The sequence below is a fragment of the Ursus americanus genome, chromosome 7 (genome assembly GCF_024610735.1).
Source record: "Ursus americanus isolate L20-20 chromosome 7, mUrsAme1.1.p, whole genome shotgun sequence".
Classification (NCBI taxonomy): Eukaryota; Metazoa; Chordata; class Mammalia; order Carnivora; family Ursidae; genus Ursus; species Ursus americanus.
Window position 1 is genome coordinate 73,111,557 of NC_142133.1, and position 26,401 is coordinate 73,137,957.

The 26,401-nt window shown below is 44.4% G+C and overlaps 1 protein-coding gene across 1 annotated transcript in view; it reads right to left on the reverse strand.

Moving 5' to 3' along the window:
* VSNL1 (visinin like 1) overlaps positions 1-26,401 on the reverse strand; it is a 97,460-nt gene that overhangs the window by 49,106 nt on the left and 21,953 nt on the right. The window contains exon 2 of the mRNA XM_045807112.2: positions 9,472-9,638. Coding sequence (XP_045663068.1) covers positions 9,472-9,633 — 162 coding nt within the window. The 5' untranslated portion in view covers positions 9,634-9,638. The remainder of the gene's footprint in view (positions 1-9,471; positions 9,639-26,401) is intronic.

Sequence of the window (26,401 nt, forward strand, 5' to 3'; positions counted from 1 at the left end):
AGAAGAATCTAAGCCAAAGATGATAGTATGCACTATCCTACCACATATCCTTTGATCATTTGGTGTAAACTATATACACAAAAATACAGGACAATAACCATATTGTATTTTTTCCTGAAAACAACGCAAATCACACCATTTGTCTTTAGTTGAGTTTGCTTTTTAGTTGAGAGGGAAGGACTTTCATCTACAGAGGAGATGGGTGTGGGGGCCTGAGGGCATGGATGCAGCCTTGTCACTGTTTTCAAGCTAAGAGATTTAATGAATTCACTTCTTCTCAGCAAGTCACCAGCTCCTCTCTGTGACAGAAACAAAGGCCCAGGGAAGTCCTGCTCCCCATGGGAGTGGAGGGCTCCCAGCTGGCCATTCTGCTGGGAACTGGACCAGGATGAGAACTGGACTAGCCCTGTGGGCTGGCTTCAGCCTCTGCCACTGAAGCAAAGAGGTGGAGAGGCTGCCTGGGCAGACAGGCTCTGTGAAGGACAATTCCAAAATGCCCCTGAACAGGTTCCCTATCGCTCCATGATCAGGGCCCTGTCCACCTCTTGCTCTGTGGAGGCAGTGTTTTCACCTTGTCTGTCTGTCTAAGTTCTTCCCGAGACCTCAGCTCCCAGCTTGTGCGCCGCCCCCTTCCCGTCTGCCCAGGAAGCCTTGATGGACCCTCCATGACCCTCTGTCTCCCTTCCCCGCCCCTGAGCTCCCAAAGCTCTGACTGACCCATATCCTCACTTAGCTCTCTGCATCTGTCTGCCTGCAAGGCATCTATCTCCCCAGAAAGTGGGGGACTTGCATGGGTGTCCCCCCTGCTGGTTCCCTCTGTCGTTAGTCTCGTGCCGCACACGCAAGGTACAGACAATAAATACTCAATGAATAACTCAATCAACCTTTCCTAAGCCATTCACTTGAGGGCACACTGCAAGCTCCTGCAGTTCACTCACTGAGTCACCGAGAACACTTACAAGGGAGATGAAAGTTAATGGCTCATGCCCAGTACTGTCATTACATTGTCTTAAGAAGCATACAACACCAGGTCACCAGAAAGTCCGTGGTCGTCTAACACATCTTGGTAGGAAACCATCTGTTCACCTGGTCCACAAGATTCAGGACTTTCGGGCTTTTCTGGCACTTGATGACCTCTGTGATTAGGCCCCACTCACATCTCCAACATCACTCTTCCCCTGACACCAGTATGGTCACTCGACACAGCTGCTGGCTATTCCCTTTACCAGCCGCCAGTCTCCCTGCCCCTGTGCCCTTGCTTAGGTTGCCCCTCCTCTTAAGGAAATCCTTAAACCTACAGGTCCTACCTATATTTCAAGATATGTTGAATCTTCAGATATTAACACAGAAATTTGCTAGGCTGGAATGCCTACACCAGCTTTGGGACAAATGTCACATTCTCTGTTGTCTTTTAGCTATCTACATAGACTGCTCTAGTAGGCTGCAAGCCCTTTAATGAGGGAGACAGTCTGGCTTGAATTCTGCATCCCCCATGGCTCTTGGCTACAGGTTTGTTACAGATACCACTCAGCAGTGTTTGTGGAAGGCGGTCGACTGCTAATAGCGTCTCTGGATTACCATCTACAGAGGGATTCTCCTCCACTAGAGCTAATGAGGCCCTTGGACATTTTGTAGATGGATTTAGCCCTATTTTGCTGGACTCCCTCCCATGTCCCCCCCATTTAGGACTGCATTTCTATGAGAGGGGAGAAGTGACTTAGAGCTCTGGACAGGAGATGATTCATAGCAACATCGGGTGGTCACAAGGGTGGAACCCCAAGCTCTGTAACTACCCTCAGAAGGAAACGTCAATGGTTCAAGACCCATTCCAAGTGGAGCCAAGAAAGCGAATAATCAATGACAGAGAACATTCTTCCAGCAGGTGCTCCATGGGCCACAGGAAGAGAGGGAGGAAATGATTCCCACCAAGCTGAGTCAATGGTACCAGATCCAAATCCCTGTTACCCTCTCAAAGGTCAGAAAAATCCAGTAATGTAAAGCAGCTTTTATAATGAGAGGTCCAGACATGATTTTGTATCTTCAGGTCCAATTCTGTAATAGAAATGGGCTATTTCTGCCTCTTTGACTCTATTTCCAATGAGAAATGGATTGTCCTTTAACAATCAGCTGCAGAGAATAGCTAAAGGGAGAGTAGGTCCTTCTGGCTTGAAACCTCCATCATCAGGCTGGAGTTGAGACACATCCTTTTGGGTGTGTGAAGCAATGAAGAAACAGCTCAATCTTGGACTGCCCCCTGACTCCCAAGGGCTTCAGTTTCCTCCTGTGTAAAATGGGAGGAGACGGGGGGTGGGCCTACTGAGAGACTTCTAGAGGGCTCTTTCCAGCCTTATCCTGAGGGCAGAGAAGTTGAGGTACCATCTAAGAGCATTCCTTTGGATATCATGGCTGCAGGGACCATTGATAACTCTCTAACTGACACCTGCCCTATCACCGGAAGGCAAAATCCCAAGGTGTGGAAGCCATCCAAAATAATTTCACACCCTGTGAGACAGGAGAAGGTTATCATTTCCTCCCCTCAGGGATAAATGCTCTCTCTAATGCAAGACGCATGGTAGCTAGCTATTCCCTGAGACAATCTCACAATAAAATGCCTTTGGAGCCTCACACGGGACTTTGTTTTCCCAGAACTATAACTTTATTGTCATCTCTTCCTTGAGATTTCAGCCCCTAGCTCTTGTTTTCCACATTAACTCAAGTTGAAGTGCAGCCTCGATCATGTTGGCAAACATTCCAAATGGAAATGAATTCCCAGGTTCTCAGTAAAAATTGCAACGTCCTCACCAGCCCAATCTGGATGACATTTTGTGTCTTATGTAATGTCTGTTTCCCGAAGGAATCAAAATGTTTCTGTATATAGTTCTGCCCAACAAATTTTTAATAAGGCCTATTCCTAATTACCTCTTAGGAACCAGCAGGGTCTGAATCCCTGAAAACTGGTCATCCAAAAATCTGTTTTGAGTCCAGAGTTTTAGTTTCAAACTTGATTTGAATCAGATGTTGAGAAGCCACAATAGCTATCTCTGTCGCGTTTTCTTTTGATAAAATATCTCAGCTCTTGATGCCACAACCCAAGAGATGGGGTAGGCTGGCATCTGCAAGCACTCCCAGGCCCGGGTGCCTAAGGTCAAGCCACTGATGAGCCTTATCTTGGGCAAGATGATCTGTTATTTACAAAGCACTTTGGTTGGCGCTCGCATTAAGTATGCAGGGCTCAGAATAGTCTCCCCATTTGATAGATTAGGAAACTGAGAGCCAGAGTGGTTAGTTGATTTATTTAACAAACCTTCAAGCATAGGGCTTTCCCAAGGTCACACGGCTAGCATATGGTAGAAGCAGGTACACATCCAGCCTTCAGGTTAAACCTACTGCATTTATGTGTATTCAGGCAAAACACCAACAGCAGTATAGGCTCTGGGAAATGGAGGAGGGCTCTAATTAGCGAGAAGGTGAGAAAAGCTTGCATAATTGTGTTGTAAAGACATCACAGCCTTGTCAAAGGAGGTGGGGGGACCAAAGTGGCTGGAATGCAGAGAAGGAAGAGACTGTTCTGATTCAAGAATGGAGAGATCAAGGAAGGTTCTCCTGGGAGAAGCTTTTGAGCTGGTCCTGGAAGGATGGCTAGGATGGAGTGACAAAGGAGCATTTGAGGCATTCTGCTTTGCAACAAAGTAGACCAGAGAAGCTTCCAGATGCTTGCTCCTGAATGTAGCCAAGAGGACAGAGGATGCACAGTAAGGTGGAGAGAATGCTGCTTGCAAGCTGGTGCAGGGGCTCCTCCGTGCTTGTCTCTCTGCAGCCTTGGGCACGTCTCCCGACTTTCCAACCAGTAAGCCCCGAAGGGAGGGCACTCTACTCCGAGGTCTCCTTCCTCGGTAGGTCAAGGTGAGAGCCAAGTGAGCGAACCGTCAGAGTGAAGCATGGGAGAGTTGTCAACAAAGGAAGGGGACATAGACAAGGGAGAGAAGAGAGGGATAGAGGGAGGGAGAAACAAGAGAGGAGGACTGCGGTAGGAGTGCCTGCTGTGTACAGGCTTTTTCTTCAACAGGTGGTTTTCACATTCTCTCAGCAGGACTGCCAAGTGGCTCTTGTTTGTTTGTTTCATTTTGTTATGTTTTTGTTTCAGCCTAATAGGCTCAGTCTGTGGGCCTCTTGCCAATGCCATAGGAAGGGGCTCTCAAACACAATAGTCGTTTTTAATTCCAGCTTTTGGGATTCTAGCCAGTGAGACTCTTGAGTGTCCAGATGGACCCACAGCTCCTTATGTCCAAATCGCCCTTTCTTTGAAGATCAGCTTCAATATCACCTTTCCCTCCAGCCCCCCCTGGGTCCAGAGGCCCTTCCTTGTCTTTCATGGTCCTCATAGCAATCACAGACGTATGTACACAGTAAGCCTACACTAGACTATTGGCTCCTTGATGGCAGACCACACCACAGTGGCCCAAGGAACGGAACCCTGACGTTCTTGGTAGACACAGGGCCTACACAGCACCGGGCACAGAGGTATGCTCAGGAGAGCGGATGGAGAACAGGGATTGCATTTTATTTCACTGGGGCCTTCCCATTTTCATTTTCATGGGAATTTGGACAAAATACGATTTAATTAACGGGCCCCAAATCAGGAAAACATTGCCTGCAAACCCGTAACAAATTTAACAAGGTGCAGATAAGAAACTTTCATTCTTATTTCCTTCCAGTGAAGTTTATTTGAAAGTATAGTTTAAGAGGGGATGTTTCTCCATTTGTCTTAATGTCAGTTAAGACCCACTGACTCTGCTGTCGTGGGAATGAGAGTGTTAGGCCTGCCAATGGTTAGAAGTATCTTCAGTGGTTCTTAACTTTTCTTCACCTTATGGAACAGTTTATAAATCTGATGAAAGCTATCCCAAAAGAGCATAGATACAAACTTTTACATACCATCTCAGTGTGTACAGAATTCCAGAAGCCTACCCAAGGATACTCCCAGGTTAAACTCTAGACCAGTACTTCTCAAAATGTCATTCGTGGGTTTTCTCCATTAGAACTATACGTGAGGTCTTCCTAGGAATCCAGTTACTGGGGCTCTGTCCTAGGCCCAGTGAAACAGCAACCCTGAAGAAGGGGCCCAGCAATCTGCCAATTACATAGTCAGCCCAAGGGATTCTGAGACACATTCAAGTTTGAATTGGCCATCGATGTAGACTTTTTCATTTGCAAAGTCACTTGATCAAAGTCACACAGCAAACAGGGCAAAATGAGATGCAAGTGTTTTATTTCATATTCTACAACACAAAGATGAGAGGCCTCAAATCCTACAATTAGTATATGTTTGCATAGAACTTTCAGGAGGCATGCCTTTTACTCCTGTTGCTGGTGTTTAGGCATAAGAACACAATTTGTGAGTGAAATTCTAAAACTCTATAGAGAATTATAGAATACGGTTGTGATACTTTACTAGCCAGAAAATTTTCTTATTCTATTGAGGTATCTTTATCATACACTGTTTACGTGCTGCAGATTCTATGACATCATTTATTTTTATTTCTTTTAATACTTGTCTCTGAGTAGTTGTGTCAATAGAGTTTTGGTGCGGGGCGCCGGGGTGGCTCAGTCAGTTAAGCGTCTGCAGTCAGCTCAGGTCGTGATCCTGAGGTCCTGGGATCGAGCCCCACGTCGGGCTCCCTGCTCAGTGGGGAGCCTGCTTCTCCCTCTGCCTCTGCCTGCTGCTCCCCCTGTTTGTGCTCTCTCTCTCAAATAAACAAAATCTTCAGAAGTTAGAGTTTTAGTGAGTAGACTTTTATTTCCAAAGCTGTAGGCCTAGAAAATTCCTTACTGAATGGAATTCCACCAATATATTTTTGTAAAATAAACATGATACCGAGCTTGGAAAAGGTAAAAACGGTCTACTGAGAGATGTTTTATCTTCTAAAAGGGGAAGAGAAATGTTTGCCTTTCATCACTGCATTCATTCACTTCTTATTCTAATATCCCATCTTGAAATTAACCTCTTCTTTCTCCTCTTGCCCCACCAACAAGCATTTATGTCATTCTGCCCTGCACTGGGGTTAACTGAACCTTCTCGATTAGCCTGTGAGATCCTGGAGGGCAGGCAGGACTCATCCTTTAGTCATTTCTATATGTCTCCACTACAAGGCTCCCTGAGAAGGAGATACACAGCCTGCATTTAATATAATTCACTCAACAAACACTGATGGCAGGCTGTGGCAGGCTCTGTGCTAACCACTGGGTCTTATGTTGATTGAAATGAGGTGACTGTGGTCTACACGATGAAAGAACGAACCGAACTAAGAAGACCCATGCCCAGACCTGTGTTCTGTGCAGCTCGCTCCTGCGGCTGTATGTTGGAGGGGCTGGCAGGGGCTGATGGGGGGCTGCCGTGGAACCCCGTTGTGAGGTAAGGGCCGTGTGCTGCGGTGAGAGCATGCCCATCTATACTCTATGTCCTTCCTTTACTCTTTCTGGAACACTAGGCCTCATTTTTCTGAACCTCAGTTTTAAACATTTTTAAACATAGACCTAATGAAGGGGGTCTTTTCCATTTTTGATACAAAGGCTTCTAAAGTTGAGATTTTAGGGCTCCTGGCCGTGCAGAGGGGTCTCTCTCATTATCCTGCTCCTCCCCACACCCTCAAAAGAGTGGGGTTCTACAGCGGCGAAGTGTCTCTCCTGGGGCCTGAAGTGGGTCAGGCTGGTGACAGTAGAGGCACCAGGCTGACCACACAGACAGGACGGCGGGGGCCACAGGCCATTTTGCTCGCTCTGCTGGATTCCATGATGTCTCACTGTCCACAGTGAAAGAGAAGGAGCCACTGAAAAGTGTCTATTCACCAGGATAAGGACGGCGTCTTGCTGAATATTTGTTCTTTGCAGTAGCATTAAAGGAAATCTTTTCTTGTCAGTCCTTCTCTTGAGCCTTATTACATAATCTACATCTTTCTGTGGGCTTCTTCCTTCTAGCATATCAGAGCTGTCTTTTTTTTCTCCCTGTGTACATGACATATTTCCTCTGTGGTTCTCCTTTTATTGTGTCCTTGGACAACTCTGGAAGGAGAAGAAGACTTTGCCTGCTTTCTGGGGCACCTGGGTGGCTCAGTTGGTTAAGCGTCTGCCTGTGGCTCAGGTCATGATCCCAGGGTCCTGGGATCAAGCCCTGAGTCTGGCTCCCTGCTCAGTGGGGAGTCTGCTTCTCCCTCTCACTCTGCCCCTCTCTCTGCTCGTGCTTTCTCTCTCTCTTTCAAATAAATAAATAAAATCTTAAAAAAAATACTTTGCCTGCTTTCTGATGATTCAACACAAGAGCACAGGCTGAGTTTGAACATGGATGTTAAGAGGCTGCCAAGAATCTATACTCCACCCAGAATGTCAGATATTCTCTTTCCGGAATAAAAAAATCCACTGTGGGGTGGATGGGAGAGGTGAAGGAGGGAGATGATGTTGGTATATGCACATCAGTTGTACCACAAAATTCTGAGCTGTCTCTAATGTTTACAGGTCCCCCCCCCTTCCATCTTGAGGCTGGTGCTCTTCCAGGTGCATTTCCAGTACGTAAATGAAATACCTCATTTCCTGCATTTCAACTATTTCTTCAAAGGCAAACCTCTCTCATTTTAAACAACTAGTGGGGAATATGGCACACAGAGCTTTCTTAAACACAGAGTGACAGCTTGCATGACCTCCAGTGATACGAAAGTAGCTTTGACAAATCTCATTTGTCTGTACTTTCCTTGGGGCTGAGAGTGAAGACAGTTGTGAGGCTCAGGCTAACTCCTGGGTGATAAAACGTTAGAAGATGTGACTTTGAAAACTACAGAGTGGTTGAATAATATAGCAAAAATGCATACCATCTTGCTTCCCTGAAAACGTAATTTATATCAATTGAATAATAAATGTATTTCTCAGATTTCTACATGAAAAAGCGCCACATGATAAAAACTCCTGTCTTAGGTCTTAGAAATGGCACAGTGAGCTTATAATACACACACGTGCCACTCTAGGTGTACCTTTCTACACACAGTTAAGGAGGTAGTTTTGTATATACCTGGGGCCCTCGGCTATTCCGCTTTGGCTTAATGAAAATCCTGGGTCCCTGACGCTCATCAGGGGTCCTTACGGGGTTACTGAGCTTTTAGTAATGCAGTAAGCACCCATCTGCAAACTCACCACCCAAAACCACAGCCGCCACTGAGCTACAATGTTCATCTAACCATGGGGCCCTACCCCCCAAGCCATCCCTCGCCTCCTTCCCACTGGATGTAGCCACCGGTCTGGATCTTGTGTTCACGCTTTTATTTTACTGCATTTATTTGTAGTCCCTTAGAATTTTTTAAAAATCTTACTTGTGTTTAATTTAGAATATTTGAAGACTTACTTTTTGCGCTTGCTGTTTCCACAATGCTAGAGTTCAACTGCTTTGACTGCTATGTGAATAGATCATAGTTTATTTTCCACTCTCCCTTTGATGGGCATTTGGGCTGCTTCCCAGTTTTGCTATTGCGAACAGTGCAGCTGGGAGCATTCTTACACATGCCCCTGCTTGTACACGTTCAAGGATGGAACTGTTGGAGCACAGGCGAGGTGAAACGCTCAACTTCAGGACCGAAAAGCAATGTTCATACATGACACAGTCATTCCCCACACATAGACGCAGGTGGATGGTTCGTATCACTCAAACTGGTGGTTGCTACATTTAAAGGATGAAAGCAATATTTTCTATTTGCTGTTTTAGTCAGAAAAAGTTCAAAGAAAAACACTGCGCTTCTTCCACAAGCCTAGGATTATATAAGTAGACACGAACTGGAATGCCTTAGATCTTGCCAGATCTAGAACCGGTCTCACTGATAAACTCAGAAGAACCAAAACAATACCACGGCAATAGAAATTATACCTTCTACGGATAGTTCTATCTAATGTCCAGGGTGAGATGAACTCGTACACAGTACAAAATGCTGGGTTAAGAGTCCGTGTTGTGGACCTTGATGCCCAAATTGTACTGGACCTCCCCACCCCCTTCCAAATGTGCTGTTGTGGGAATCTAGGGGTTTTTTTAATCTGCAAATAGGAGGACATTTCATGGTGAAAAAGCGCCCCATGGACTTTCTCTTTAATGGAGAGAGGTGCAGATACCTTTAACAAGCCAAACAATACTGTAATTAGCAGCATGTCAATAATCATCAGCAAACACTATTCTCTGAGATTTCCACTGCGCTTTCACCCGATGCTGTCATCCTCTGAACTCTAGTCCGTGTTTTCATTGAACAATGGCTCTTCGTATTCAGAAACTGCTTGACTTATGCCTGGAACAAAACGCATCCGTGTGCATTTTTTAAAAATGTCCATTTTCCCTTTTGGTTGGAAAACCATCAGGTTGAAACAAATGGGCTACTTGGCCCTGTAACGTTTCATGAAGACAGCATTTTGTGGCCCGAAGAAAACAAGAGATTGAAAACCACTTACCTTCACGTAGAGCTGCTGAAACTCCTCAAGGTTCAGCCTCCCGCTGGGACAGTCCTTGAGGAAACCTTTGTACCACTGCTTGAGCTCGTGCTCATTAAACTCTGTGCTCTTCACCAGGTCCTCCATCACTTCGGGGGCCAGTTTGCTATTCTGTTTCCCCATTCTGCCTGAAGAAAAGCAAACGAATGCCATTAGCTGTGATCATTTCAAACCTGATTAGGAGCCAAGTCACAGTTCTGAGCAGCCTGTGGGTGGGCACCCCCTCCAGTGTTTCGGATCAAATCCCCCCAAGTCGGCCTCCTTCTGTTTGGCATTCCAGAAAGGAGATGAGTAGAAGAAGACCCTTCTCATAGCTCGAAAGGCTGTAGGGCTCGTCCTCCTCCATCACGCATCCCCGTGCACATAGCATCGACTCCCACATGGAGAGGCAGCCGTCCTTGTTTGTGCTACTCATGTAAATTATATGGGCGCTGTTTACATTCTCCTGTTACAAATTAAAGTGCATCAGCACTTGCTGCCTCGACATCTAATTCCACATTTAATTTGTAAGGATATTAAGCGGGATTATTGACACATGCGATGAGAGGGCTTTACAGACAAATGATTTTAAGCAGACTTGGGAAATCTGATCAGCAGTGGTAGGAAATCTCAGCTGATTTAGTTCTAACATTGCAACTTTTTTTTTTAATGGAAAGAGCTTATTTTTATTAGTCAAATTAATTCTCTTTCTCTTCTCCTCTTCAGAGGTTTCCTACAACGTTGCCGTCAGTGTTGATAAACTTGGAGGCTTTTTAGAGAGACTGAATGATGAATTTCTTTTTTTTTTTTTTTTAAGATTTTATTTATTTATTTGACAGAGAGAGACACAGCCAGCTAGAGAGGGAGCACAAGCAGGGGGAGTGGGAGAGGAAGAAGCAGGCTTCCAGCAGAGGAGCCTGATGTGGGGCTCCATCCCAGGACCCTGGGATCACGCCCTGGGCCGAAGGCAGATGCTTAACAACTGAGCCACCCAGGCGCCCCTGAATGGTGAATTTCAGTTGGCTTAATTCCATTCTGATAATATTATGGCTAGTAGGTAAAAATAACAATACATAAAATAATGTTACCTATATCCATTATGTGCCAGGTTATTGACTATTTACCGTGTGTGTTACTTAGGACAGTATTAATTAACTGCTTTATCTTAAATTTTTCCCTTTTTAAAAAAAAATATTTTATTTATTTATTTGAGAGAGAGAGAGAGTAAGTGAGCAAGAGAGAGCACGAGCAGAGGGAGAGGAAGAGGCAGAAGCACATTCCCCCACTGAGCAGGGAGCCCGATGTGGGCTTGATCCCAGGACCTTGGGGATCATGACCTGAGCTAAGGCAGATGCTTAACTGACTGAGCCACCCAGGCACTCCTTAAATTTCTTCCTTAATAAAATGTATATAATAACAAAACTCTTCCCAGAATTATCATGAGGGCTAATTAAGAAATACATAGGTAAACAAAGACAATACTCCAAAATTAAAATAGTTTTGTATTAGTGCAGAAAAATTAAGGATGATTTTTAAAAGTTTTCCTTTAATGTTGTTGTGTTACAATAAAAAAAAAAAGAGTGAAAACTAAACAAATTAACCACAGATTGATTTAAGAAGTCATATCAAGGGGCACCGGGGTGGCGCAGTCAGTTGTCTGACTCTTGGTTTTGGCTCAGGTCCTGATCTCAGGGTCATGAGATTGAGCCCCCATTGGGCTCTGCATCTAGGCACAGAGTCTGCTTAAGATTCTCTTTCTCTTCCCCTCCTGCCCACCCTCTTTCTCTCTCCCTCTCTAAAAAATAAATAAATCTTAAAAAAAAAAAAGTCAAATTAAAAGTGAAAATCAGAAGGATCACCAGAATAAGGAAAGTGTCACAAGGTCTTCAAAATCCTGATCCAGGAACTGAATTAGGCTTTGAAAAATTTACCCAAGTAGACCTAGGCCTTCAACATGCTGGAGACAAATTTTCTCCTCGGCTCTAGGCAGGTCTACACTTGCAATCATCCAGAAGGGGTAATCTTATCATATACTTTATTGTTTTTAATTTATTTGCCTTCTTCTACGATAGATTCCACACCCATTGTCAGTGACGTGTCCTAACACTGAACAATTCTTTCGCTGTGATGAAACCAAACCACTCTTGCTACTTCCAAGGAAAGCTTTCTCCTAAGCATCATCCCAACCTAACACAATGAGAGGATATCATTAAAATGGCCATTTGTCTTCCAAGCTCTTCTCTTTGAGCAAAGGACCCGAGGATCAGCAACTATGCCCTTTATCATGGAGCATCCCTACTTATTTTTGCTCTTACTTTCAAGTTTCACATCTCTCATTAGCAACTGTCTCTTAATTATAGGTTACTGCGGGATCCCACAGCTGGATATGGAAATCAAGTTGGGTACTCAGGTGTCAAGTTTAATTAATCTGGGTGAGAAAACTGTAATCCATGGTTATCCTCCTAATCAAAAGATGTAGTGCCAAACTTTCAGGACTTCACTTTGTTGTTTACAGTAGAGAATTACAAATTTTCATTATTAAACCCGAATCTCACCTAACGATAACAGCTGCTGAGCGCTGAGTGCTGGCTGTGGATAGGCCCTGTGTTGAGAACTTTACACGCTCGATCTTTAACCCTATGACAGCTCAGCAGTAGCATTAGGACAGCTCTCTTGTACAAGATCATACAAGTACTATGTGGCAGAGCCAGAATTTGAACCTGGATTAGCAAGACTCCAATGCACAATCACAGACAGACAGGTGGACGAAAGGCATCTCGGAAGGAGCAGGAGGAGCAAAAGCAGGAAGGTTTGTGAGGCTGAATCAGTGCCTCTTGGCACTGAAAGAAGAGATTCGAGAGAAAGATCAGTCACTTTGCCAGGCCCTATTTTGGAAGAAACTGTTGGAGTTTACCAAAACCACAAGCCAGAGTGAGTTTGCATTAATGATGGGAAAGTGGATTATGTGTTATTAAAACCTGCCTCTCCCAAATGCCTTTAGAAGGTCAACAGCATGGGGGCACCTGGCTGGCACAGTCAGCTGAGTCTCCAACCCTTGGTTTTGGCTCAGGTCCTGATCTCAGGGTTGCGAGATCAAGCCCCGCGACAGGCTCTGTGCTCAGTGTGGAGTCTGCTTAGAGATTCTGTCTCTGCTTCTCCCTCTGACCCTCTCCTGCACGCTCTCTAAAATAAATAAATCTTAAAAAAAGAAAAGAAAAGAAGATCAAGAACATGTCAGCTTCTCTCTTAAGCGAGGAAGCTTGGATTCTCCAGGGATCACTTATGGTACCTGTCCCTGCTGACCGGGGAGAGGGTGGTCTCACACAGGGAACACTGTCAGGACCATAAATCACAGTGTTGGGGACTCACATGCCTAACTTCCTGCTTCTTGCTTACGGGTCACGGCCAGCAGCTATCAGTCAGGTGTGCCTGGCGGTAGATGAATCACGAGGAAAATCAAGTTCTGGCCTGGCTCAACGCTGTCCTGCCACTGCTTTCGTCAAACCCTGTTTGGATTAATGATCCTCCTTGGGCTCCCTGACTCCAGCCCACCTTCTGCAAGGCTGCTTAAATGAATTTTTAAAATACAAACCTTGCCATCTGAGCCTCTCCCTAAAACTGTCAGCACTTCTCATTGTCTACAGGATGTAGCCCCTTCTCCCTAGCCTGGCACCTGTCCTGCCTACTCATATCCTCAGCTTCTGCCCATCTGTCTTTTCACTTGTTCAGCAGGCTTCTTTGCTTTCTTTAAGTAGCCTCAGCTCACATGCCACCCCCTCTGTGAAACTTCTGCGGACTTTCCAAGGTTGACTTAGGCATTCTTCCTCCTAGCATCTCTGTTCCCTGGTAAAAGCTTCCCTGGTCATTATTTATTTCTCTACTGGATTGTTAGTTTCTTGGAGGAGAGGACAGTCTTCTATTTATCTTTGCATCTCTGCTACCTCATACTAGGCGCCTGACAAATATTTTTTGAGGGAACGAATGAATGAGGGTCACTGAACCCCGGTGAAGCAGGTACTCAAGGACCTCGGCACTGGGCTTCATCAAATTGTGATATTTGGTAGGTTTCTTTCTCGGAGAATCAGTCTCATAGTAATCTATATATGAAAAGAGTCAATGCCATCATACGTATAAATATAATGTGCTGGCAACAGATGGGAGAAATGTTTCATTTAGCTGTATGGAAAATCGCCTGCCCACCCAGAGACTGTTTTTTTGTTGTTGTCTTCATCACTAAATTTTGAGCACCTTGAAGCCAGGGCTCACATCTTTTGTCTCAATATCCTCAGGACTTGGCATAAAGGCGGTGCTTAGTGATGTCTGATGCATGAAGGAAAGCACTGACAGGTTAACACTCCCACCTGTGCCCTCTTTGTCCTGGAGCTGCAGTGATACAGGCCCATAGTGTCATTATGGGACCAGGACGACAGAAAGGGTAAAAAATGACCATAAAGCTTATCACATTCCCAATAAAAAGATTGCATGACACACATAAAATAAAAGAGTCCGTGTATGTGTGTGTGTGTGTGTGTGTGTGTGTGTGTGTGTGTGTGGAGGGGGGCAGGTTATTCCAGTTCTGTTTCTAGTTCATTCCGTGATCTTGGGCCAGATCCTTTTCTCCTCTGTTGCTCAGTTTCCCCATTTGAAAAACAAGTCAATTGGACCAATGAGCTTTAAGGCCCTTCCAACCCCACCGTTCACTGATCAGCAGAACAAATTCTGCAAATATGAAAAGATGAGTCACAGACTTCAAACTGGCTTGTCTTGAAAGAGTCCACACATGTTGGCTCTGTGGATTCTTTATCTGGGCACCCGTCGGTACTTGAACATTTGTTGCCTAAGAAGGGAGGGGACCCACACCGGCGTGTATTATTATAAAGCTAGCATTCCAGGTTATAAGATAAAAACCAGCCAAGCCCCAAACCAAATACTTTCTCATGGTTTGAGTTGCACTAGAGAGAGACTCAGTGCTAGGCACAGAACAGGACCGGGGGGAGAGTTCTGGAGGGCAAAAGACCACCACCAGGAATGGGCTCATGGATAAGGAAAGCCCAGCACCAACTTGCAAGGGATACCCAGAAAAGACCACGTTTTTATACTCTCCAGTTTATAAAAGGCTCCATGTGACAACATTTACCCATGTAAAAAATCAATAAGAAAGAGATTATTATCATCCCCCTTTTACTGATGAGGCTTTGAAGCTCGGAGAGAATGAGTACTCTGCCTTAGCTCCACCAGGTAAGAAAGCTTAGTACAGAATGAAAGTCATTCTCCAGAACCCCACTGGTTTCCCAATACAGGCCTCCATCTTCTCTTGCCTGGACTCTGCAACTACTTCCTCACTGGCCTGCCTGTCTTGAGTTTTGCCCACCTCTCTTCCACTTCTCCCCTGGTCTAGATAGCAGGACTCAGAGCAGAGGAGGCAGAGTATGTACGAGTACGCTTAGGACAGATCTGGGAGACTTCCTGTAGGAGGAAAAGGCCCACAGGGGAGGCCAGAAGGGCCCATGAGCACCTTTCCACCACAATCCTTTGGGGTGTTAGAGGGAATTCAAGTAGTGTGTGTGTGTGTTACCCTGAGCTTATCCTTTACCCACTCTGATATCTAAGTCCAGCTTCCTAGAACACATCAGGACCCATGGTGTACGATGAGGTGCACAGAACAGCAGGCCTGGCTTCTCACAGGTAATCTGGTCATCAACCTGGCTGAACCTTGACGAGATTCATGCAAAGACTGGGGGCTGAGATGGAGTGGCCCAGGCACACAACAGGATAAGCACACCAACGGGGAAAGAGCCCTGGAAGTACAGCTCAGAGCAGAAGAAGGAAGGACTTTTGGCGCTCAGCTGGAGGCTGATGGAGTACAGTGCCAAGTTTGGAAGGAGTCAAATGGAAGCAGAGCTGGCTGTAGTGTCAGATTACCTGGCCCAGCCTTGAATACAGCAGGTGCTCTCTCAGCCCTGGGGTCCTCATTTGTACACCGAAATAACTGGAAGAGACAGGACTTCTCATGCTTAGACTTCTGCCTAGATGACTCTCTTTTTCTTACCACCTGTCTAAACAATACTCCTCCCGCAAAGCTAGGTTCCTACGCTGTCTTCTTTGTGACACTTCTCCATAAGCTCTTACTATCTTCCCTTCTTCTTCTTCTTGATACCATGGTTTGCATCAGTAATGACCCATGGCCTGGTTAGCTCTGGGCAACTCAGCTTGGCAGACATTTATAGGTGTTGTCTATGAGAAAGGTTCTGGGCTAGGCACAGTGGGATATACAGAGAAGACATGATTCCACATGATTCCAATTTTGAAAAGCTCAGACCTGGATGCAGGAGACATTCATGCTCATTGGAATATGGGATATGATGAGATGAATGCCCAGAGCAGAGAGCTGCAGAGCCCAGGGGACAGAGAGACAACTGCCCACCAGATCAGGCAACTTCACCTGTCAGTGGTCCCCAGGTAAAAGCTCTAAATTGGTGTCCCCCAAACTTGCCTGAGTACAAAAATCATCCTTGCTACTCTAGTTAAAAATGCAACTTCATAAGATCCCCCCTTAGAAGGAAATTGTACTTTTAGCAAGCAACTCAGGTCAATTTGGGGAGCACTGATGAAAACCATGAACAAAAATCAAAGTAGGTAGTCTGAGGAGAAAGCATCCAAAGCAGCACAGACATAACCCAAGTTCTCAATGATGCCTCGGTCCGTCTGTCTGACATCCCTGATGTTGTTTCAAGATCCTGTATTGGAGACTAACATTAAGAATTTAAGGGGTGCTTGGGTGGCTCAGTCAGTTAAGCATCCGACTCTTGATTTTGGTTCAGGTCATGACCTCAGGGTCGTGAGATTGAGCCCCGTGTTGGGCTCCACACTGGGCATGGAGCCTGCTTAAGATTCTACCTCCCCCTACCCTCCCCACCCTTAAAAAAAAAATTAAAAATCACACAACTAGGGAAGACCAAAGCTTGAAAAGATTTGCCTCCAGACTCTTCTGCTTTAATCCCCTTGATTTTAGCTTAGAGAGTTTGAGACTTTCCAAGATCACGTGGGCACCCAACGGTAGAGTGGGGATGAGAACTCTAGTCTCCTGACCCGGCTGGGTGATCCCACCCTCCTACCCCAGCAGCACATTGTCTTCATGCCAAACACCCAAAGCCTGCAAGCCAGGACACATTTTCATCTCTGAGTGGGGATGTTGAAACAATATCCATCACCACCTCCCTTGGATCCTGTAAACAAACGACTAGGTTGCTAGTTTCCAGAGACTGTTAAAACAACCCTGAAAACCACCCCGCAAAGTTGCCCAGCACATCGTGTGGGGGTTTCTTTTCTAACAAGGACAATGATCTGACACAATGACTCTTTCTGCCCCTCTAGTTTGTCTCCTCCTAAGCAGAATACTCCCAAGCCCCCAGCGACATCTGCCAAGGGCAGAGTGTGGATCCCAGGCCGGCTTTTCTTTCTGTCTCTGGGGACCACAGAAGCTTCAGAAAAGGTGAGAAATCCTTTCTTATGGCATTCTCTGATGACTTTACCTCAACCCCTGAACCTCACGGGATTACAGCAGAGGTCTGGCCCACAAGCATAAAACAGGCAGGAGGTTAGGAGGGCGCAGACTGCATCCCTGGGGACTCAAGATAAGGCAAGAGTATTTATTTGATCTGCAATAAATGAGGGAAAACATTTTGATGGCAGTGGCAATGGCACTGTCAGGGCAAGTGACAAGAGTTCCAACCTAGAAAGAATAATAAAGACATGAAGGTGAAAGCAAAAGTGGGCCCCAGGGATCAATCATCTGATCTAAATCCTTCATTTTCTAGAAGAGTCCCAGGAAGGTTAGGGGACTTGTGTTAGGGAATAGAGCAAGTCTGTAACAGGGCCTAGCTAGCAGTGCCCTGGTTGCTGAGCGTCGGCAAGAAGACTCGGGGGCTGCTATAATGCCCAGCCCTGTGAGCCTCGGGCACTGACATGGGCTGAGGGTCCTAGGTCCTGCAGGATTGGGAAGAGCCACTCCAGGTCCCTATGACCAGACTGTGAAGAGTGGCCTCCCTCCTTAGGCCTGCCCCAGCTTCTTCCAGTCAAGGTCCTACCTGAGAGGTTCCTCTACAGCTCAGGGGTGGAGTCTGAAGGCATTGCCTGGGGACAACCTTGACCCAAGATGGGAGCTGCTGCTGGACGTTAGCTCTTAGAGCTGACTAAGGGGTTCCAAACTAAAACCCACCTGGTAGCCAGGTGGCCAGGTACTCACAACTCTGATCTACAAGGGGGTCAAGTGGCCTGACTGGCCTTGGGGGTCAGCCTTCACTATTTTTTTCCTCCTTTCCCAGGCACAAAGAACATCTCTCAAGCACCTGGGAAGCACGGCTAAGCCCGAAGCCACCTTGGTGCCCGGGTGCTAGGCTACGACGTTGGGAAAGTTTCTACTCAGACTCAGTTTCCCTTTTACCCCATCTGACGGGTTCCCTTCCCTTTTCTGTTTGGTTACAATGTCTCTTTTATTTTTCACTGGATTTAGTTTAGTGGGGCAAAAAAGTGTGCTGGAGGCAGACCTGGGGTCAAATGATGTTCGTGATGCATACAGGGTGTATGAACTTTGAGCAGCTACTCAGCCCATTGGAGGCTCAGTTTCCTCATTTGTCAAATGGAAATGATGAAATTTGCTCACAGGGCTGTTATGAGAATTAATGAGATAACACACTGAATTCCTTCCCACAGTGCCTTCCACATAGCAGGTGTTCAACAAACACTAGCTATTATTAGCCTCATCATGGGACCCAGCAAACTGGGCTGCTCCAGAAGATGGGGAGGCAGACATTTCAAGATCCAGGCTCAGATATCCAGGCGTTGCCTTAACCTTGACACCCCGTACCAGACCTGGCACGTATAAACAGAAATACTCAAATTGTGACACCTGGGGGATTTTACTGTGGTCCTGCTTCTTCTCCTTCAAGTAAAAGTGTTTCATATCCAACCTGAGAGAGGAAAGTCATCTGAGGACCCCAAGGTCCTGACTAAGCATCAACTGTTGAGTGAAGTTTCCATCTAATTCCCTGCTCACCCACTGAACAGAAGTGTAAGCTGATTAATAGCTGGTAACCTTTCATCTGGGAGCGTTTCAAGCAGCACCGACTTTTCCACATCTTATTTTTACTTCCCTGTGCATCTTTCTCCAACTCTTCTATGTGTGTCTGAGCATTGATTTCTATGAAAGGAAACGGGCCGTCTCTGGCAGTGTCAGAACCTCACTGAGTTCTGTGAGGTAACAGAGGAAATGCTTTCATTAATAATCACAGCCTTCTGTCCAACAGATTGTGTTCTAGGTTGTGCTGCCAAGTCCCAGTGGGGAAGGACCGTGGTCCTTAGCTCTGATCAGCAGGGAGCTGTGGGAGAGAAGTACGGAGCAGGGGCGCCCACGTCACCCGCACATCCCCAGTCCTGGGGCTAGGAGCAGCCTTGAGCATCAGCGGTGCCAGCCCTCTCCTTGCTTTCAGAGTTAAGGACTTGGCTATCCCGAGGGGCCAGTGACATGTCCAAGTGTCTATCGGTAATAGCAGAGTCACTAAAGTCTCTTGACTCTTAGGTTGGTTAAGACTCTTTCCTTTCTGGGGCGCCTGGGTGGCACAGCGGTTAAGTGTCTGCCTTCGGCTCAGGGCGTGATCCCAGCGTTCTGGGATCGAGCCCCACATCAGGCTCTTCCGCTATGAGCCTGCTTCTTCCTCTCCCACTCCCCCTGCTTGTGTTCCCTCTCTCTCTGGCTGTCTCTATCTCTGTCAAATAAATAAAATCTTTAAAAAAAAAAAAGACTCTTTCCTTTCTAAAAACTGTTTGCATTTATCCTGTTCCTAAATTGTTATCTCTATGGAAATTCCAAAAAATAGGTTAACTCATGTGGGTGGGTCTTAAATACAGAGAGCTTTGAAATTCTCGTATAGAGGTGGCTTGATAAAAGTAAAATGTTCTATTTGAAGGAAGTATGACATGAGAAACTAATTCAATAATTCAGTTACTCATTCAACAATCTTTTACTCAATACTACCCTATATTACAAAGATAAATATGGTTCCCCAGTCTATCTCCAGAGTAAGTCTTTCCTGGATGCTAGACAATATCTCCCTCTGCCTGCTAGACATTTCCACCTTGGTATCCTACAACCATACCAAACTCAATATCTCTTCCTGTGCTCCTTTCTGGGTAAATGGCCCTGTCATCTGCCAGGGTCCCATTCAGAGCCTGGGGGTTATCCAAGATTCTGTCTCTCCTCACAACCCTGTATCCAACCAATCGTCAAGTGAAGTAGTTGTAGATCCTACTTCCTGACTCTCTAAATCTATTGACTTCTCTCTCACCACTACCTTAGTTGAGGCTGCCATCATCTCTCACTTTTATCATTATCCAAACTTGCTTCCGCATTGACAGTCAGCCCTCCTAAAATCCATCTTCCACACTATAGCCAAATGACCTTTCTTTTTTTTTTTTTTTTTTTTAAAGATTTTATTTATTTATGTGACAGAGAGACAGCCAGCGAGAGAGGGAACACAGCAGGGGAGTGAGAGAGGAAGAAGCAGGCTCCCAGCAGAGGAGCCCGATGTGGGACTCGATCCTGGCATGCCGGGATCACGCCCTGAGCCGAAGGCAGACGCTTTAACGACTGCGCTACCCAGGCGCCCCCCAAATGACCTTTCTAAAACAACAAATCCATCATGCCATTGTCCTGCATAACCCCTTCAGTGGCCTCCCATTAGCCTCACTCTGAATCCAGTCCTCAGTGAGGCTTTCCAGGCCTGCTCACCTAAGCCTCCATTGCCCCACACCCATGAACTCTTTGGTCTCACCCCTGTTCATGATCCTACCCACCAAAGCTCCAACTTGCTAATTCATCTCAAACCTCTGGTGTGTACTAGTTGTTCCTTTTGTTTTGAGGACAGTTGCCATTTGCTCCTCTTTAGCCTTCTAGTAAATTCCAAACCATGTTCCAGACATAGATGAGGCACCTTGTCTGGGTGACTTTGCTGACTGGCTTCCTCTTTCACACCCTGACTCTTGTACATGCTGCTGTCGTCACCACCTGCCAGAGTGTGGTCGCCATACAGCACATCTGGTCGCCTTAGGCATATCTGCCACCTCACTAGACCCGGGCTTCCCCAAGGGCAGAGTGATTGTCAGGTTCATCTCAGACTACGCTGAACAGGTGCCCAGGAAATGTTGTTGAATCAATTAATTACGATGTGATCTCTGTCAACAACTAGCTGGAGCTTATCAGCTGAGCGATAAGAGAGAACATATGAAACAGAGATCAAAGATGAATGTGCTAAGTGCCATTAGGGAGACACGCTCAAAGTAGAGAGAGACAGAGAGGGAGGAACAGAGAAAGAGGAGGGCTTGGGAAGGAACCCCAGGGAATCTGTAACAAAACTACTTTAGGAGCTGAAAAATTGGGTGAAGAATTATTTGCAAAGTGGTCCTTCAAAATTATCTCAAAGGAGCAATTACACAAATCCACAGAGATGTATATACCAGGATGTTTCCTTCAGCATTTTTAAAAACAATTTTTAAAACACCCCACCTTTTCAAAAAACAACTTAAATGTCCATCATAGAAATCTAGTTAAATAGATTTTGTTAGAATTACACAATGGGAAGTATGAAGCCATTAAAAGTGGTAATACAGATCTACACTTAATGACTTAGATCGGTATTGATTCAATGTCATTTATTTAAATTAAACCAAGTAAGTATACAAAACAGCTATGTCTTTGCAGGATAAACACTTAGCCAAGGACATGTATTAAACACAATAGAATGGAAGGGGGAAATGCGAGTGAGTACAGAAGATGAAAAAACACATAATAAAACCCAGGAGGGGCTTTATAGAGACAACGAGGGTAGTGTGCCATGAACGGAGGAGTATGATGAACATAAATGTGCACCTGAGGTCCAAAAAAAGAATGAAACAAGGAGAGAAGATATTGCAACAGACTATTAAGTTAAAAAAACAAATCACAAAACAGTATGTGTAGTATTGCCTTGCCTTTGCCTTACACATACACACGCTCTAGCTTGTGTGCACAGAACATTTGGGCAGGACACAATTTACATCAAAATCTTAACAGTGGTTTTAACTGCCGGTAGATGGTAATATTTCACTTTTCAATATCTTTCTGAACTTTTTACAACATAGAACATTTATAATCAGAAAAAATATACATAAGTAATTCCAACAAACAAATAAACAAAATGTCTTTTGTTCATAAACCGATTAGTCGTGGGAGTCCTGGAAAGTACTCTCACGGTGCTTTCAATTAAAGTCACTTCCTTTTCCAACAATTTATTCACAGCAATATGTCAGGGTTCTCTTGCAGGCCAAAGACTGTTAGTTCTGAGGCCCACCCTGGGTAGCTCTGGGTGAAGAGATGAATATGGAAGAGAAGCTCGTAAGAACCCTGAATCTGTCACCTGTCTCACCTGTGGAGATGGGGAGACCCAGTATTGTGGGGATGTCCAGATCAGAGTCACGATCTGCCATGTCAGGAAACCACTCTGAGGCTCAGCTCAACCACATGTGAGACTGATGATAATAATATCCATCTTGGTGTGTTTTCTCACATGGTTTAAATGAGACAGGAAAGAGTTCTATAAGTGCTAAAGCACTATCCAGTTTCATTATAATGACTGAAACTCAAATTCAAAAGATAGAACATTCAAAGATAGAAAAGATGACGATCCCTTAAACCATCACTTCTGGCTGCCTAAGGCCAGATTAGGATTGTCTAATGAGGTCTAGAGAGATCTACTCCAAGGTCAAAGGAAAGATCCAAGAAGGTGAAAGGGAGCAGAATTTGCTACCCCAATATATGTTTCTCCGGCATAGGATCATTTTAGGCTCATTATTTTTAAGAAACAGCAGACACAGGAGAATCTCTAAAATGTAAGTAGAAGTTACCCTTCTGAAATAGACATTTACATTTATAAGGGAAATCTCCATTTGTAAGGGTGTCTGCCTCTGCAGCATGAAGGGGCAGAGGACTAAATCTCTAGAAACTCTCATCGGTGGGGAAGGCAACTGAGTTAAAAGTGCATAACAGCCACACTCTTGTTTACTGTGCTTTGCCTGACAACACCTCCAGCCTGTCTCCCCTCCTCAACATCCTCTTTTGTGTTTAGCTGGACATAGTATTTAAGGTGATGGCTTGGGCCATTTCAGTGAGTACTTCAGTTTTCCTGGGTATCTCCCTTATATATAGGAGGTATACATGTTATTAAGTTTATGTTTGTTTTTCTCCTGTTATGCTACCTTTTATTATGGAGGCCAGGGGCAGGAATCTTTGCCAAGAACCTAGAACGGTGGAGGGGAAATTATTTTTCCTCCCCTACAAAGATTTGGAAACAGTAGCATCGCCAGATGTGTCTGTGGATCAACCTTCCCTCTCTTCTTTCCAGGAACTAAGGAAATGGTGATTTTCCTGAAGCCACCATTCTCAGTCCTCAACCTGGAACTGTTGGCTGTGATGCCGACTGCCATTCTCAAGAAAAGTTTTCCAGGGCCCTCCCAAATGACCTGTGTATACGTATTGTCTGTGCTTTGACAGGTTCGTGGACCACGCCTTTCCCTAAAGCACCAGCTCTGGGTTCCAGTCTCAACTCTACCAGTGTTTTCCCGTGTGACCTTAGCCACGGTCAGCTTCCATTTTTAGCTTCAGTTTTCTTCAAAAGTTCTATGGAAGTTTCCACCTCAGCTAATTCACCAGGTCATTGTAAGGGACAAATCACAGAGGCAGTTTGTAAGTTGTAAAACTGTTTCTAGCTCTTAATCTAGGGCACTTTCTGGACACATCAGGAAAGGAAGCAAGACCCAGATATACGGAAAGAAGTGAGTTTGTTAGGCAGGGAAAAAGAGAGGGAGTAAATTGCAAATCTCAGCATGAAAGAGCAAAGACACCTGTTGATAAGCAGCCGACAGAAGACTGACAAAGAAGCTAAAGGAAGAGGACGCAACCATGGGCCCCTTCTTGGAGCTTTGGGAGGTGGATGGAAAGGGCATATTTACCAAAGGTTGCTGAGGAGTGCTGACCCTCTCCAGTGAGGTTCCTTGTCTTTGATATGTTTCCAGTTCTGAATTATGCTTGCCCTGTCCTTGCTGGGCCTTTGTGAAGTATCCAGCAAGGCTGGAACAAAGCACTTTATTGTGGGCTTGAAAAATATCTTGGCTAAAAGGGACAATGCCAAGGCTGAGTGGGCTAAAATTAGACCTTCCGGTGCTGTTTGACTTGGCAGTTGTGTGCACAGGCTGCTAACGTGGCATCCTCCACCCGCCTCCCTCCCGGCCGCCCTGTGCCTTCTGAGAGCACAGGTAACATGTGCTGAGGGAGAGGAAGTGCTGCTTCCGCTGGTACCCTGTGGGGATGACAAATGCTTCTGGGCTGTGTCACTGCCACTTGGAGCAGTACGTTGAGTAATCCTTTGAAGGGATATGCTTCCCCATCAGCCGATTTGCATATTAAGATTAAGCCATATCTCTCCTTCCCATTAATCTAATGCCCTTTTATGTTGAAACCAAAAGGAAATCTCAAGACCTATATATCGTATCGCATATTTGAACCTTTTATTTACCTTTACCTAAGAATTTACAACTTCACCTACATAACCACTGCAGAACCCAAAGAACCAGTTACAAGTACCTCACATAGTGCTGTGTAATGATGCCATCTACGAGGAAGAGCATAGGCCTACCGGTTAGAAAGAGGGAGATCCCCAACACTAACACTTCCATTAGCTGGTGCTTTTGGGAAAGTTCATCCTGCTCATTCAACTTTAAGCTATATGCTAATAACTGCCTCAAAATGTTAAATGAAACATACAACCAACCAAACACACACGAAACAGAAACAGACTCATGAATACAAAGAACCAACTAATGATTGCCTGGGGGGAGCAGGGGACAAAATAGGTGAAGGGGATTAAGAGGTACAAACTTCCAATTATAAAATAAATAAGTCATCAGGATGGAAAGTACTGCATAGGAAATATAGTCAATACCATTGTAGTAACCTTGTATGGTGACAGATGGTAACTACGCTCAACATGGTGAGTATTTGCAATGTATATAATTGTCAAATCACTATGTTGCACACCTGAAGCTAATTTTGTAGGTCAACGGTACTTCAATTAACAATTTTTTAAAAACTTAAATGAAACAATAAATCTATATGACTAATATTTTAGCAGTAATTACCATAGCTTATATTATCAAGTACTTACTATGCATTCATGGATTATGCACGATTATAAATTATTTATAATAATTTAATGAAGTAGATACCACTATGACTCCATTTTACAGTCAAGGAAAATAAAACTTAGAGAATTTAAGAAACTTGCCCAAGGTCACACAGCAAAAAAATGGTGGAGGTGGCACTTGAACCCTGGAAAGCTCTGACCCACTGTTCACTATTCTGCCCTATTAAAGGAAATGAGAAAGAAGAAAGTACTTTTCAGGATAGAAACTCTTATTTCAATCTGAAGTTCGTCATTCTCTTTTCTTGCCTGAGTGTTGCCCTGATCTATGCAATTCTTTACCCAAGTAAGGCAATTTCAGGTACTAAGAGCCTTGGTTGTTCTCTCCCAACTCTTGCTTCTGGGATCCAAGGGATTGGGGTGGGGCTTAGATGCCAAATACAAAAGCAGCAATGGAAGGACTTGAGGATGTTTAACCTGGAGAAGCAAAGACTCAAAAAGGAAATTTGAGCTCTCTTTGAATAAGTAAAGGATTTACTGGCACAAAAATAGACCTATAGATCAGCATAACAGAATGGAGAGTCTAGAAATAGACTCGGCTATACATAATTACTTAATGTATGATCAAGGAAGCTTTTCAGAACAAGAGGAAGAGGAAATATAATTGTATAAGTGATGCCATCATCACTTGATAGCAATTTGGTGGAAAAAATGTAAGTCAGAACCACACTATGTACCATCTTTTAAAAAATCATTAACATTTGGAATAAACAGTTTAATATAAAAATATGTCAAAGAAAACTAATAGAAACTGAAAGTATGCTAGGTGAAATGTTAATAGCTATGTGTATATATACACACTTAGCCATAGCTTTATATATAAAGCAAATTCCAATTATTAAGGGAACCATTAGAATCAGAAGAGATGAATGATCAGAGTGTAAATAGAAAACTCATACCAGCATAAACACAAATAGGAAACAAACCCAGAGAAACATGTTTAACCTATTTATTAAGGTTAAGTTGGACTTTCTAAACATAAAAACAATCGTGGAAACTGTAAAAGATAAGATTGATAGATATAACTACATAAATTCAAAGTTTAGGGAGTCTAAAAACACCTGAAAAAAAGGGCAAATATCAAAGTGGAAAAAATAGGCAATATAAATGTCTTTTAAATATTAAAGATACTTAAAAATCAATGGTAAGAGGATCTGATAGAAAGCTGGACAACCAACATGAATAGAGTATGAACAGAGACAAAATATCAATGGCAAAGTTCAATCCTACAAATAACTGAACATGGTAAAATCGCATGTTCGTGCAACCCACTAAAAAATACTAGAAATCATGAAGAATTAAATATCAGCACTTTTAATTCCAGGAGAAGCCATCTTAAAGAAATAATCCGAGAGAAAAAGTTATACTAAAACATATATTTGTTACAGCCTTATTTAATAATGGTAAAAACTCTAGAACTGTAACCACTCCCCATTAGGGAAATGGATAGTAAATTATAGTGTATTAACTCAATGGAATATAAAATTGTGAGTACAGTTTTGAAACATGGCAAATTACTTATGATATGCCAAGTGGAAAAAGCGGACATACAATATTGAATACACATGATCATTACAACTATTTATTGCAAAAAAAATGAACTCTGCTGTTTTCCTCTCTTCCTC